Source organism: Musa acuminata, chromosome BXJ3-9 (assembly GCF_036884655.1).
Source record: "Musa acuminata AAA Group cultivar baxijiao chromosome BXJ3-9, Cavendish_Baxijiao_AAA, whole genome shotgun sequence".
Classification (NCBI taxonomy): Eukaryota; Viridiplantae; Streptophyta; class Magnoliopsida; order Zingiberales; family Musaceae; genus Musa; species Musa acuminata.
In genome coordinates, this window is record NC_088357.1 from 7321965 (window position 1) to 7336464 (window position 14500).

General features: G+C 38.0%; 1 protein-coding gene across 3 annotated transcripts; it reads right to left on the reverse strand.

Moving 5' to 3' along the window:
• Positions 1-322: 322 nt before the first annotated feature.
• On the reverse strand, positions 323-14204 carry LOC103997617 (protein CHROMATIN REMODELING 4). Of its 3 annotated transcripts, none has more exons than XM_009418897.3 (10): positions 13562-14204; positions 12454-12700; positions 11687-11788; positions 10882-11592; positions 6781-9582; positions 5565-5722; positions 4948-5062; positions 3426-3493; positions 2666-3350; positions 323-2545 (listed from the first exon to the last, which is right to left on the reverse strand). In XM_009418897.3, the coding sequence occupies exons 2-10, from the start codon at positions 12652-12654 to the stop codon at positions 566-568; spliced, it is 6822 nt and encodes a 2273-aa protein (XP_009417172.2). In that variant the 5' UTR covers positions 12655-12700; positions 13562-14204; the 3' UTR covers positions 323-565. The 3 variants fall into 3 exon arrangements, with proteins under 3 accessions (XP_009417172.2, XP_009417173.2, XP_065022566.1); XM_009418898.3 differs by having other exon boundaries at positions 12454-12737; XM_065166494.1 differs by lacking the exon at positions 13562-14204 and having other exon boundaries at positions 11687-11803; positions 12454-12568.
• Between the last annotated feature and the right edge of the window lie 296 nt (positions 14205-14500).

Here is a 14500-nt window from a genome sequence, read left to right on the forward strand (position 1 = left end):
TACAGGAAAAAATTATTAAACATACATCATCCTGATTTCTGATGTAGTTAATACTTAATAGCCAATCTCATGAAACACCATTAAGAGCAACACTGCACCATGAAAGAAAAAATATCAACAACAAAGATTATAAAGAAGTGGAAGGACAAATTGGTCGAAGGTTATAACAAATTTTCACCTCTAATCTCAAAATTCAGTTGCTTGAATCTCAATGATATGCCATATAGAAGAAATTGTTGATAAAATTGTAGAACACGATAGAATATACTTGAAGCAGAGAAAAAAAAGATATAATCACTATGCAACAAAGGAACAGAATACATTGTTAACAAGCCCTTTTATAGCATATATTTGAGTAAATTGTAGCATAACCAAAGATATGCAAAAACAATGAGATTGGCAATACTTGTATAACGACTTGAAAGATGTCTCATTGCTTTATATTGGACAACAATCTTGCTGAGACATATACAAGGATGGCAAGTTACTGTGTCTGGTTCCACAAGCATGAGGGAAAAAGGGGATGCCAAGAAGAAAACCAGAATGTTTACTGTTCATGTCCACTTTAATGATCATCCGACATAGTTTCTTCAGATGACATTTCCTCAACTTTGACCTGGTTAGATTTACTAGTATCAGAATGAGTTTTACTCAAGTCTCCATCATCCACTTGATCAATCTTCTCGGAACTTAGCATTGTATCCCAACAACCCAAGAGTGAATTCTCATGTATCTTCTGTTTCCCATGAATGTCTTTTTTATCTCCATTTAGTACCTCCTTATCTTGTTTGAATACAAGATCGTTTGACTCTGATATTTCTGCTACTTGACAGCTAGGGCCAGGCATATCTGTTATCAACAATTCAGAAGGTCCAGAAGGCATACAAGATGTTACCAAAGGCAGCACTTCAGGAGATGGTGCTAGTGCTGAGACTGAACTTTTTCCTTGTGTAACAAATAATGATGAGGATGGTGAATTTAAGTTTAGGTTCTGAGTGAGGTTTTCACTGAGGTCAGACTTTCCAGGATCAGGTACAAATTCCATTATTTCTGGAGCTGGGGGAATTGAGCTTGAAGCACCATGATCAAAATTCTTTGTAGCACACCCAATATCAGGGGTCAGCTGCCGAAGCTTATTCAACTTCTTTTTCCTCTTCAAACTTTTCCTTGGATCTTTTGGTTGGATAGGCAAAGGGCCTGGAATTGCAAATGGTGGGAATGTTTTCTCTTCTCCATAAAGTAAACGAACAGATTGAGCAATTGCTGAAACAGCTGGCGGCAACATCAAGGGCACCTCACGTTCTGATGGCCTGGATGAAGGGATATTGACAGCTTCTCGAAGCCAATGAGGAAGCTTGTCTGTGTTTGAGCTACCAAGAGCAATATCATTATTGGAAGAAAAGTTTGGAAAAACCTGCTTCTTTTGGGGGATGAGGGGAATGCCCATGTTGGATTCTTTGGGATTTACATTACAGCTGGAATTATGCAATAGATTCAGCTGTTTGTCAGGAACAACTGGCACGGGATGATTCTTCTTAGCATGATATTCATCTTCATTCTTCTGTAAATTCACACTTAGACTCGTAGCTAAGTTACCCTGACAAGGATGATCGAAGGGCAAACTGACGTTATCCAGTCTATTAAATGCTCCAGCAGATAAGTCTCCAGTATAATTTGGTCTAAGTCTCTCATGCTGCCATGCTACAACTTGTGGAAAATTCTCATCAATTCTACTAACTTGACCAAATGGATCAATGCATGGAAAGCTAGACTTAAAATCACCACAGCCCAAATGAATGTCTGTCAGATGAGAAAGGGATTTCGGCCGTTCACTACCAAGGCCAGAAAATTTGCTACCAAGCAGAGCCCGAGTCATCATACCATCTGATATTCCAGGAAATGATAGAGACTTCGAAGATTTTGGTGCTGAAAAAGCTGGCACATCCATTATCTTTTGCTGCTCCTCTTTCCATCTTAAGGACAAATCTTCAGCAGTTCTGTACTTTGAGAATTTCAATATGGGATCCCTGAGCATCGCATCCCAATTACCCCTTCCATGCCTACGGACACCAATCCAAAGAGAATCAAGTTCATCTTCGGACCATGCATCTACTTTTAATCTCTTCTTAAACAACTTATTTGTTGCAGACTGACTTCGCATCATTATGTTGTCAAGAACCATCTGATGGTTTTCAGGTAATGATGAATATGTGCCTTGAACATGACCTAGACCATGCATTGAGGGTAGCTCTGTCATCTGCTGTTTTTGCTTCAGGGAATCGCTTGGCTGTTGCTTGAAATTGGGTAATACAGGCATATCTGGGAATTCCTGAAAGGTGTCATTTACGAATTCCATGCCCAATGACAAGCTAGGTAAGAGATCTACATGTTGCTTCATCAAACTCTTTGATGGTAATGGAAACTTTGGCACCAGCTTATCATCAAGAATTAAGTTTGGAAGGCCCAGTTTTTCTTGAAATGAGGCGAAGGATGAACCTGAGTTTTCAAGTGCATCAAGGGGAGGTCTTCCAGATGTAGGTGCAGGCTGCATATAAAAGAACCATCTTGTTATACTCACAACTCTATGTTTTCTATCCTAAAATAAAAGAAAATTAGTTATATTCCACAGAAACACCAAACTTGTAAAGATTACAAAGAAACATACAGTACAAAATGGAAAGTAGCTGTCAGGTATCATATTCTTCAGCTTGTGATTCAAGGAGTATCCTGATGCTTCAGGTAATGTAGATGTGCTGGCAGATTTTTCTCTGACTTCAACACTTTGGTCACTTGAAGGTCGAGAACTGGAAGCTGACGGAAACAGGTATTCTACATTTCCCCTATTTATTTGTCTTTGTTCACTGCTTGATATTGGTTGTCTCAATGGTGCACGGAAGTTTCTGGATGACAAACCTACCTGATTAGCATTAGGAGCATATAGTCCTAAAACAGGTAGAAGGCTGCTAGAAGGCATTGAACTTGCAATGTTTGCGCTTTGCAACTGATGGCTAGGCAAAAAGATGTCTGGAGAAAGATTTTCCGGAGGTCTGACAGAAAGATCCAGATGATCACTGTGGAATCTTTTATATCCATGCTTCGAGAACTTCCCAAACCTTGCAAAAGACTCGCTTCTGTTGCCATCTAATTGTTGAGATGGTCTATTATCCTCCAGGTTGATGGCAACAACCTGGTCATTTTTGTTGTCATGATTTTTTTTAGCTAAGCCTTCCATTTCATTGACAGATTGAACCAATGACTCATTAGGTAATTCGGTTTTGTCTATCATATTGGAAAGTTCAGCAGTCTGCCTCTGGGCAATACGTTCCTTTTGCCGAGCACGGAGCCTAGCACTGGTTAAGAAATTGTTAGGCAAATTTTCATACTAAACTGGCAAGAAACAGAAAAACACTAAACTTTAAACTTACAATTTTTCCTTTAAAGCACGGCCTGCTGGCGTATATTCATGCTCTGGCTCCTCCTCTTCATTACCACTCTGATAACCGATATTAAGAGCAAGAAAGATAGTTTTTTAATAAGCATTTAGAGAAAGCATAAGAGAGTGGTTAAATGATGCTCTTAGCCAATTAAAAAAATTAACAAAGATGCACCAAAAACTTATGAAGGAAAACAATTTGCACCTGGAAGCACGTAACTGAAAATAATCATAAATGGAGCAGAAAGCACTGCTCTATCATTTGAGATCAATTGAGTAAACTGTATCAAATATACACAGAACCTACTCCATCTTTTAGGCATTTCAATCACAATAATATCATACTTACATGAAAAAATATTTTAACTCATTGGTAAACTGTTCATGGTAAAGTTTTGGGTGCCACATCTTAGGCTTCACAACAGTGACACTTGAAATTAACAAATAGATAAAAATCAATAGCATGAAATCAATTGAGTATGATGAAACCACAGTTAGTCCACACTGTGGAAAATCAAAGAGCCATCACCTTATAACAAGCCAAAGGCCAATCCTTTCCGAGAGGTGTATTCTGGTGTCCAACCCAAAAGGGTAAACTGTCCAGGACCAACCCTAGAGCAGAAATTTTGAGTGCGCAAACGCTCACACCAACAATGACTAGTGAGGAATCTCACTAGATGGTGCCCACCATGAGAACTGAAGAGGTCATGGCTCCCCAACTGGCAAGCTCTGATGTGTGGTCACATCTAGCCTGATATCAGTTTGAAAGTTGGAGAGCCAACGCCTCACAAAGAACCAAAGGCCACTCCTCTCAGTATCAAACAGACACTGCCTTGCAAGCTTGAGTGCCCGCACTGGTAATTACTAGTAATGGACCTCATCAAGTAATACTGTGTAAACCTCTCCATAATAAAGCCACTTGTAGGTTAACATAAACGTAACCAACAAATTTAGAAAATTTTTCCTTTGTTTGATCATCCTGTTATAAGTGACTAAACTAGGGACTTGATGCCGAATATCGGGAAGATCTCAACAAAGTCATCTCTAACTATTTTACTAAAAAAAAGGAACAGCAGAAATATATTGAGAAAGCCTCATTAAGATACTGGCCCCTCTGATAAAGAAGAAAATGTTGTTTATTTTATCTTATTTGCTCTGGAGTTTAAACCTTGTTTCCAAAACTATAAATAGAAAAGATAAAACAAAGAATATTATATAAAAATGCACATAAGCAAATAGAAAAAACTACAATCAAAATTTTGTAAATCAAATTCTGTTATGCCTAGGTCTGAACGCAGGAAATTAACAAAATTGGTTGTGATTGACAAGAACAAACATATGACTTACCATAACAAAAGATATCTAATCACACACAAAAAAAAAGAGTCAACAATAAGTTATCCAACTGGATCCAATACTATTTTTCAAAGTGGCTCAAATCACAAAGATAAAATGCAAGCATCAACCACAAATTATCAAAATGTATCTATACTGTTTTGAATGAAACAAATTACCTCACTAAAAGTTTCACTTGGTATTGACGCAAATGTTTCCTTGTAAGACACTGCTTTTCTCAAACGCTTTCCTCGACCCAGAGCTGCTTCCTCCTCAAGCTGATATTTCTCCCACCTGCAAACCACCAAATTATACAAGCTTTAGTTATCATATTTAAGTACCACATCAAACATATGGAATAAGGTTTAAAAATTAACAAAATACTTATAAATAGCATTTATGACAAATTTGAGTACAAATATTACAGATAAGGATAACTAAGCATGTCTTTGAAGGCCTTCCATTAAAAAAAAAATGCAAGTCAACAAAGAGGTCTTAGGAAAGTGAAGGGAAGACCAAGAAATACATGGTCAAAGTAAAAAAAAAACACCAAACAAGATCTAGAGTATGGCCCTTAAAGAACACCACAATCAAAATATTAGCTTTTAAGTCCATCTCTTAAAAAATGACAGGAGTAAATTAGTACCAAATACAAAACATGATTTATCTATTAATAGTAAGAATATCTAAATTCAATTTCACAACTGCAAATGTGAGCAGAAAAGATAACTGCCACTACGGAGGCTAAAAATTTTCTCAAAATAATCATCAGATCAATATATCTCAGCATACCTACCTTACACGTAAAAGCCTATCCCATTCATTTTCCTCAGTGCCACCAGCTGCATTATCTTCTTTTGCTTCAGATTTTTGCTCGGAACCATCACCAGCTATACCAGAGAGCAAATCTGTCCCATCTGGTTCTTCATTTGTATCATCATTCCAATCCACTGACTGATAAAGAAGTGATAGGAAGCCTTGTATCAGTGGAAAAGAAGTAAAATACAACAGCAGTGAACGGACACAGCAGTTTCTCAAGAAAAGTTCTATCATACCACAAAAAGCATAAAAAAACAGGAAATAGCTTTACTGATTAGGATACCACAAGAGATTTGTCTTCAGATTATATATAAGACAAGGTATCTGTGAAATCATAAATGGCATGTACCAAACCAAGAAGGTCATTAATCTGAAAACGATCTCCAACGTTACTGCAATGTCAACAATAATTCCTCAAAAGCCCAGATGTTTGACATCAAACAGAAGCAAAGAGAACTATACTATCCCTAAATCAGTGGTAATAATTCTCCATAGATATTCTTCAGGCATAACATTTATAGAACAGAAAATATTCCCTAGATCAAGATCACCTATACAAGTATAATCATGCACAGCCATGTTGTTCCATGTATTTGGTAGATATTGCCAAAAATGTCATTTTGACCTTGTATGTATTGCAAGATTACCTATACATTTGAATATAATGTTGATATTTATCTATGTTTAGATTTAAGCAATAACCTGCACCTATCGGTATCTTGCAAAATACACATACACAAAACCAAGCACACGTCAAAAGTTTCAAAGTCTGATAATAAGAATTTTATTAACCCAAAAGAAGTGATGTGACACTGACTTCAAAATGGATCCTAAGGAGAAACTCTAAAAAGTATGAGACTGATTTCTATATCTGGGCACACCTCCAATATCAATCGTACTGTACAGTTCGCTTGGGTTCCGTTATGTGGTACCATACCATGCCCAACAACCATTGGAGAATTGATTGGTTCCTACTTTTTAGCTGATGTTTGTGCCAACTGATACATACCCCTTCATTCAAGATAAATATTGTACTAGCACTTGAAATGGCAGTCATTCAAGTAACAAACAGCACATATAATATAAAGAAATAATGGAGTGACAAAGTAAATCATAAACAGTGTCATGAATAGAAACAAGTACAGCACAAATCATTTTGAAGATAGAAGTGTAACAGAAAGTTTAGAAGTTACCTTCACTGTACCAAGCATATCATTTTCCAGATCCACATCAGTGTTTTCGGGAACTGATTGAAGATCAGATCGATCAAGAAGTTTTTGAATTGCATTTTCATCCCACAAGATCTTTGTGCAACCCTCAGTACATTTATCTTTGTATACATCCCCCAAACCACCAGCCCTCCTCCTATGTTTATGCTCACTATCAAGAACAGCATCAAGTTTGCTTGTAGAAGCTTCTTTCAAATCTTGTCCATTTACACCTTCAGAATCATTGAAAAGCTCTTCAGTTCCCCATCGAAGAATGTCCTCCACTTCCTTCTGGGATCCTGACTTGTTCACAAATAGTTGATCTAGCATCAACTTTTTTTTAGCAAGTTGCAAAATGCGCTCTTCAACACTAGCACGTACTACTAGCCTGTAAACTAGAAGTCTCTTTGATTGCCCTATTCTGTGTGCTCTATTCATAGCTTGTATATCAGCATGCGGATTGAAATCTGAATCATATATAATTACAGTGTCAGCAGTGGCCAAATTGATCCCGAGGCCACAAGAACGTGTGGACAACAAGAAAACAAATCGAGATTTGTCTTGATTAAAACGAGCAATAGCTGCTTGACGGTTTGCCACTGATACTGACCCATCCACCCTTTCGAATGTTTTAGGCCCAAACTCTATAGCTAGGTAATCCTCGAGAATATCAAGCAGCTTAGTCATCTGAGAAAATATAAGAACTCGATGCCCTTCCTTGTATAAAATTTTGAGCATAGAATGCAACAAAGTCAGCTTTGCAGATGCCTTTATGCGCATTTCATGCAGGAATTCCACTGAACCAGAATCAGGTTCTGTTCCTGGAATAAGATATGGATGATTGCAGACCTTGCGGAGTTGCATCACTATATTTAGCAGTGATTGCTGAGTGCCACCTTTTCCTATGTTGCGCAAAATCTGAAAATTCTTTGTCAGCATAGCACGATAATATTCAGCCTGTATGGATGTCAATTCAACAGGAACCATCCGCTCAGTCTTAGGAGGGATATTTTGCATAGCATCTTTTTTAAGCCTTCGAAGCATATGCGGTGCAACAAGCTTTTTCAACTCTTCCACTTTTTCTGCTGTTGTAAGATCATCAAATTTCTCTTCAAATGCCGATAAAGAGGGGAATGAAACAGGTTGCAAAAAGTTGAGTAAGTTATACATCTCGCCTATGTTATTCTGCAAAGGGGTTCCAGTCAATAAAACACGGTGTTGGAAAGAAAATGTATTAAGCAAACCAAAAAGTTTACTACTAGAGTTCTTCAAACGATGTCCCTCATCAACTATGAGAACTTCCCAAGGAACACCACGTAGATGAGAGGTATCAGCAAGCACCATTTCATAAGTAGTCAACAAAACATTAAACTTGTACAACTTGGTTGATTTATCTGATTTGCTAGGATCACTAGCATGCCATTCATACTGACGTATTATGGATCTTGCCTTTGCACAACCATGGTACTCCACGACATTCAAATGTGGGGTCCATAATGCAAACTCAGCCATCCAGTTAGGCATAGTGGAAAGAGGTACCAAAACCAAACAAGGCAGCTTAGCCTTGAATTCACTGTACAATGATGAGATGAAAGCACATGCTGATATGGTTTTTCCAAGCCCCATCTCATCAGCAAGGATCACATTTTTAGACTTACGCCAGCACTTGCGTAGCCAGTTTAAAGCTTCTAGCTGATGTGGAAAAAGCAACCCGCCCTTTAGCTCTTGTGGTTGGTCCAGAAGAGGAACAACATCTTGGCATTCACCTTTCATCCACTGGATATCGTCTTTAACATCCTTATTAAAAGTCTGGGATTCTATCCGTTTCAGTTCATCTACCAGATGAGCTGACTCATTGATAATAGATTCATCTAATCGTTCCCAAGTGCATTCGTCGTATGGAAGGCCACACCATTTAACCAAAGCTTCTTTGAGGCCATCTTTACAAGCCCGAAGAGCAATGACACGCAGTGGTTTCTTCCATTGTTCCTCACAAATATTGATGACAGTGGTCCCATATTTAGCTTTATAATTCTCCAGCTTTCTTTTCGCCAAAATTTTCAATTGTGATTCAGGAACCCAACTGTTATGAATGTTCGATCGCCCCACCCATTTAACAAGAAATTCATAGACAACATTATTGTTCTTAGTTTCTGAATCCTGTATCATCTCCTCTGTTGTTCTACTTTCAACATTATTTTCTGGATGTCTCTCAAGAATTACCCCCTCTTTGCCATCTAAATCACAGGAAACAATTAACTGAGAAGATCCTGTCTGCATATGTGAATCACTCTGCATTTGTGCACTAGCTAGATCTAAATCTGCCAAATCTTCCATATTAACTTTTTGGGCAGTATCTGATTTATTCATTGGAGAATCCTCCAGAGCTGCACAACTTTTCTTTGTGATGAATCCATCCTGCGAACATTCTGTTGCTGAAACAGCATTTTCAGAAAACCCTTTAGTTTCACATTGGCCATTATGAGCTTCACATACTGCAGCCTTATGACATACATTCTTTTCCTCAGAAACCAAATTGGCTTCACCATCAAATCCATCCTTAAGAGCACTTTCTGTATCCTTTGTTTCAACTTTGCTTCCATTTTGACACTGTACCAGTAACTTGCTACTGTTTTGAGGATCAATTATACCATATGATGCCTGTCCGATGGCCAAGCACCCTGAATTAATCTCTGAGTTAGCATATTCTTGATGAGTAGCAGATCTAATTGTTTGGCTAGACATTGTGGTGTTAGGTTGGACACGACATCCCAGAATGCGATCAACCTATCAAACAGAAGAGTACAGGATTAAAACAATACAAAATGGGTTTTCTAAAAAAAAATACAAAATGGGTTTTCTTGATAAGAAATTAAAAGAAGTTCACTTCAAGATTATGGTCAGTCATTTCAAAAAGATATTGTACAACAAGAATATAGGACATACTTTAGCAATCATTACTTGCTGAGCATAATCACAACTAAAATGATGCTTAATAATGTTGAACTCCCTCCCAGGGATTCACATTATATTTTGCTATCTTATGTACTTGCATGGTTTGTTCATCTAATTCTTTGGATAAGGGACTCACTTGCTCAGTTGACATCTGCATATTAAATAAAACATTGATTGTGTGATATGATACTGGACTGCCTAGCACAAACACCATACTAGAAATGAATAAAGTAGAAAAAAGGAAATTACATGGACTAAGTACCTAATGTAATGATACTCCTAATACATGGACTGCCTATTAGTTGCCAGATGAGGTGAGAGACAAAGTAATAACAGGAGAATAGGAAGGTTAAAGAGGCTTCAAGTGTTGATTATCAACTTACCTTATATTAAAAATTACAGCTTCTACTAATACAAAATCTTTGAGTTAAGTCAAATTCCATTAAATTTTGGGAGAATCTTAAGAAATATTTGAAGTTAAGGATAGTGGCAGTTATGTTAGTTTAATAATTTGATCACATTAACTTAAGTACATAAGTTATATAAAAGCAAAAGGTGGGATACCAGATCTTTTAAGGGTGTCTGGAGGTGTGTGGTGCTACATGAATGAGAGATAGGAGAGACTGTAGCTGGATGACCAAGATTATTGTTTCTAGTTTCCCATGATCGCTTCAAATGCGGAGCAATATATCCTAATACCAACAGCAATATCAGTGTAGGGGGAAAATTGCCAGATAAGTTACCAGAGATTCAGTTTAAGTATCATTTCATAACCCACACAACCATTAACAATAATGGAAAGGTGGTTACAAATAAAGAACTACAACAGGAATAGTTTACTAGTACAGTACAATGTGTGTATCTCAGTATGAGATTGACTAGAAAGTTCTATCAGGACATGACCCCTTCAGAAACATGTTGCGATAGAAAATTTTAGAATCATCACGAATATCCTACAGAATATATCAACATATCGTTATTCTCAGCAGCACAATATATGCCCAGTAAACTGATATATAGGGGATGCTAATCAATTTCAAATGCAAAGTATATAGTCCTGCATGTGAAGTAAATAACATTTCCAAAAGAAGAATTGGATAGCGAGCTTCTCAAGAATGCTTTGGAACATACCTCATACTGTTCTTCACTGTCGTATTTCAGTGTTTTGTCTTCTTTCTTAGATGCAGAAATCCACTGATCAAATGACTCACATTTTTTAGGTGACCCACTAGTTTCAAAACAATTTTCTGTCGATAATTCATTACTAACAGCTGTTGCAACATCTTTTCCTTTTTCAGTTCTAGATCTCTTCTTCTTATCTCTCCTGCTAAGTTTTTGCTTCTTTTTCCTGGCTTTCTGAGTGGGCAGAGCAAATGGAACAATAAGTTTCTTTCTTTGCACATCCCTCTTGTACTTATCAGAACTTTCTTCGGGAAAATTTTTGCTATGATCTGATTTCAAGGATTTAACAAGAGAGTGTGCTTCCTTACGGGAGCTTGTTTTCCAATGAAAAGAAAATTCTGACTTCTTCTTAATTTTACTCTCAGCTGGTGCCAAGATTCCACCAAGGGATACCAATTTATCATGTGTAGAGGAATCGGACTTCTTCTGAACTGGAGCTGTACGGGAGAAAGTAGTTTTTCCTTTATTATTTTCTGGAATAAAGTTTCTCTCAGAAAGTGATGCCTTGTCATTGATAGTTTGTTTATGCACGATTGTAGACTTCTCAAACATGGTCTTCGTTCTTGCTCGTCTTAAATAAGCCTCTGCATTACTTGGTGTTTTCACATTATCTTTGTGATCAGAACAGCTTGGGCAATGCCACTTTCCAGGTGGGGTACACTACAAGAAGGAAAAAAATAGAAAAGAATGGCATATGAGTATTTCAAACAAACTATAATCAAACAATTTCATCACAAGGAAGAATCTGAATTACCTTAAGTGGTGGAGTGAGGCATTCAAGGTGATAGGTTTGAGGACAACTATCACAACAAAGTAAATTGCCACCAAGATCACATACAGCACACTCAAAGTAATGCTACAAGGAAAAAGGCTAAAGAATTAGTGTACCAGAGATGAACACGTTAGAAAAGTTTAAAACATATCGAAAATGATAATGTGAACTTGTGCCTACTGAAACAGCAGTCTGATATTTTTGAAAATAGTTCTCTAGCGTGTTGCTTGTTCGGCAATGATTCAGTAAGATGGCAGTCATTTGGAATATAAGATGGCACTCAAAAGCTTGTAACACACCATTCAAATGAGGTTTCCTTTTCAGTAAGATGGAAGTGTCATCTGGTTACAAGATGGTAGTCAAAAGCTTGTGATACCCAATTAAATAAGCTTCCTTTCAGTAAGATGGCAGTATCATCTGATTCTAAGATAGTTGTCAAAAAACTCATGGCATCCATCTGGCTAATATATTCTAAGTCGAGTTGTAAATATTGCATTGATACATGAGAATCATTCTCTAACTTGCATTGTACAAACCTTCTCCAAATAGCCTAGAATGGCATGCACGGGGTAAACATTCTTTGTGACAATTAAGTGTCACCTACTTTACATGTCCTGATAAATTATTAAGAACAGACTGATGAGATCTAGTGTTTCAGGAAGAAGCTAAAGGTATCCAAATAATAAAGGACTATTAGGAATAAATAACTGATGACCAGAGTACATATTTAGCAAAAAGAAATATCTTACGCCATCGTGCCCTTTGATTTTGTCAATGTCACCTTTCAGCTTCCTCTTAACAGAAGTACTCTTCAGCAGGGACTCTGAAGATAGGGAGGTACCCTCCTTCCCATTTAAAAGATTCACTCCAGATGTTATCCGTTTTCTCTTGCGCTTCAATACCCAATTCCTGTCTATCATGTCATCACACAAAGAGCTTTCTTCCCTCATTATTGGCGCCTATCTCCCGCACGCATCAAAGTCGATGCAAAGACACCTGACAACAGGTAATTAATTGGGCACTAGCTTGGCAACTGTCTCAGCATCAAGACCAAGTTATGGCGCAACATATAAAGGTAAGAAAGCATTGAACACAGAAAAGAAGCAACATTAACTCTAGAAGAAATCATAGTCAAGTTTGTATCCAGATATGCAGTAATATAACATCTACATTCTTCTTGACCAACAGGAGCCATAACGTAGGATTAATGTATTTAAACATGAAACAGACACACTGGAGCATCAAAGAGCTATCCCTAGAGAATTTATCAGTAAAAGGTTTGAAGAAGGTACAAACTCTGTATCAACAATTATAAGTTCCACAATCTTCCAACTATAAAACATAAGCATATGGAAGTAGCTGAATGTTTGAGCCCTAGAACTGCTAGTTGCAAGACATTCAAAAGTATCACTATTTCAATGCAAAGACTTTCTTCAGATCAAATAGGAAGTTAACCGAATGAATCTACAGTAATTAGGTCAAGAAAATCCTTGTCTTTCTTGGTTCTCTCGGATGACCATTCGTTCACGTCAATCTCTTGCCTTCATATTCCTTCCAACCAATGCCCAATGCAGGAAACATATATCTTAGGAGAAAAAATCCTAACTCTTGGGGAAAAGAAAAATCAAGAAATGCAGAAGATGATACGCGTTCCACGAAATCCAATCAAAACAAGAAGAATAATTATAACTGAAAGAGATCTAAAGAAGGAAGAACAAAGAAGGAAAAAAGGGAAACTTTCCTGAAAGCGCAAAAATCGTACATACATAAGAACAAACTACGCAACTGAGGGCAGATAAAAATGATCAAGAACAGATACTCCCACAAAATGAAAGATTATGAGAGCAGAAAAGCTACCTGTGGTCAGAGAAAGAAGCATGTGATCGACTTCCTAACCACACACCACAAATTTGCCGCAGTAAGGAGGTATCTCAAGCGAAACCGATTTGCAGCTGCCAGGCTAGCCGAAAGGCGCTCCCCTACCAATTCGGATCTATTGCCTTATCCCTCCCGCTCCTCCTCCTCTTCGACGGTGGCGGTGGTGGCTACCAAGGAAAGGGCGAAAGAGGAAGATAGAGAAAACCTAAAGGCTCCGCCATATGTTGTACGGGAATCTGGAAGAGGAAAAAGAGGGTCACACCAACTATCGAGGACATTGGGGAATATCATTTTGCGCCCTCTCCGCTCTCTCTCTCTCTCTCTCTCTCTCCCTCTCTCTCCTCTCTCTATCACTGTGGGCTACGCTTGTGCCGCGACCGTGTGGGAGCCCACCAGCCCAGCGAGGGCCAACTGTGCACGGACACGTGGGGTCCCCGTTCCCCTCCGCGAGAGGCGGGGGCGGTGGGCGAGGAGGGCGTCGTCGATCGCGGCGCGTCACCATCGGTTCCGGCGGGTTGGCCGGCGGGACGCCGCTCGGCGGAGCGCAGCGGTAGTCACCGTCTCGGCGGACTGAGACGGAGACCGTTGGTGGCTTCGCGTGCATCCTCCTTTCGATTTTTCACTTTTTATCCCCCAATTACGCATTATATTGTATCGTATAACATTAAATGCATATAAATATCGTATGTTGTGTTGTAATATTATATTCTTTTCTATTATACTATTAGTCTCTTTACATAGTCGAAATATTAAAATAGTCGTTTTCTATTATACTATTGTGTCGATTGGCTTTAAGTAAAGACAAAATTATACTCTTTTTAATACACCTTTAACTAATTAGAGTATTGTCAACTTTATATATGTATATAAAATCCGAGCAAACTCAAAACGCCCCAAAAATAGAATATTTAATAGCCG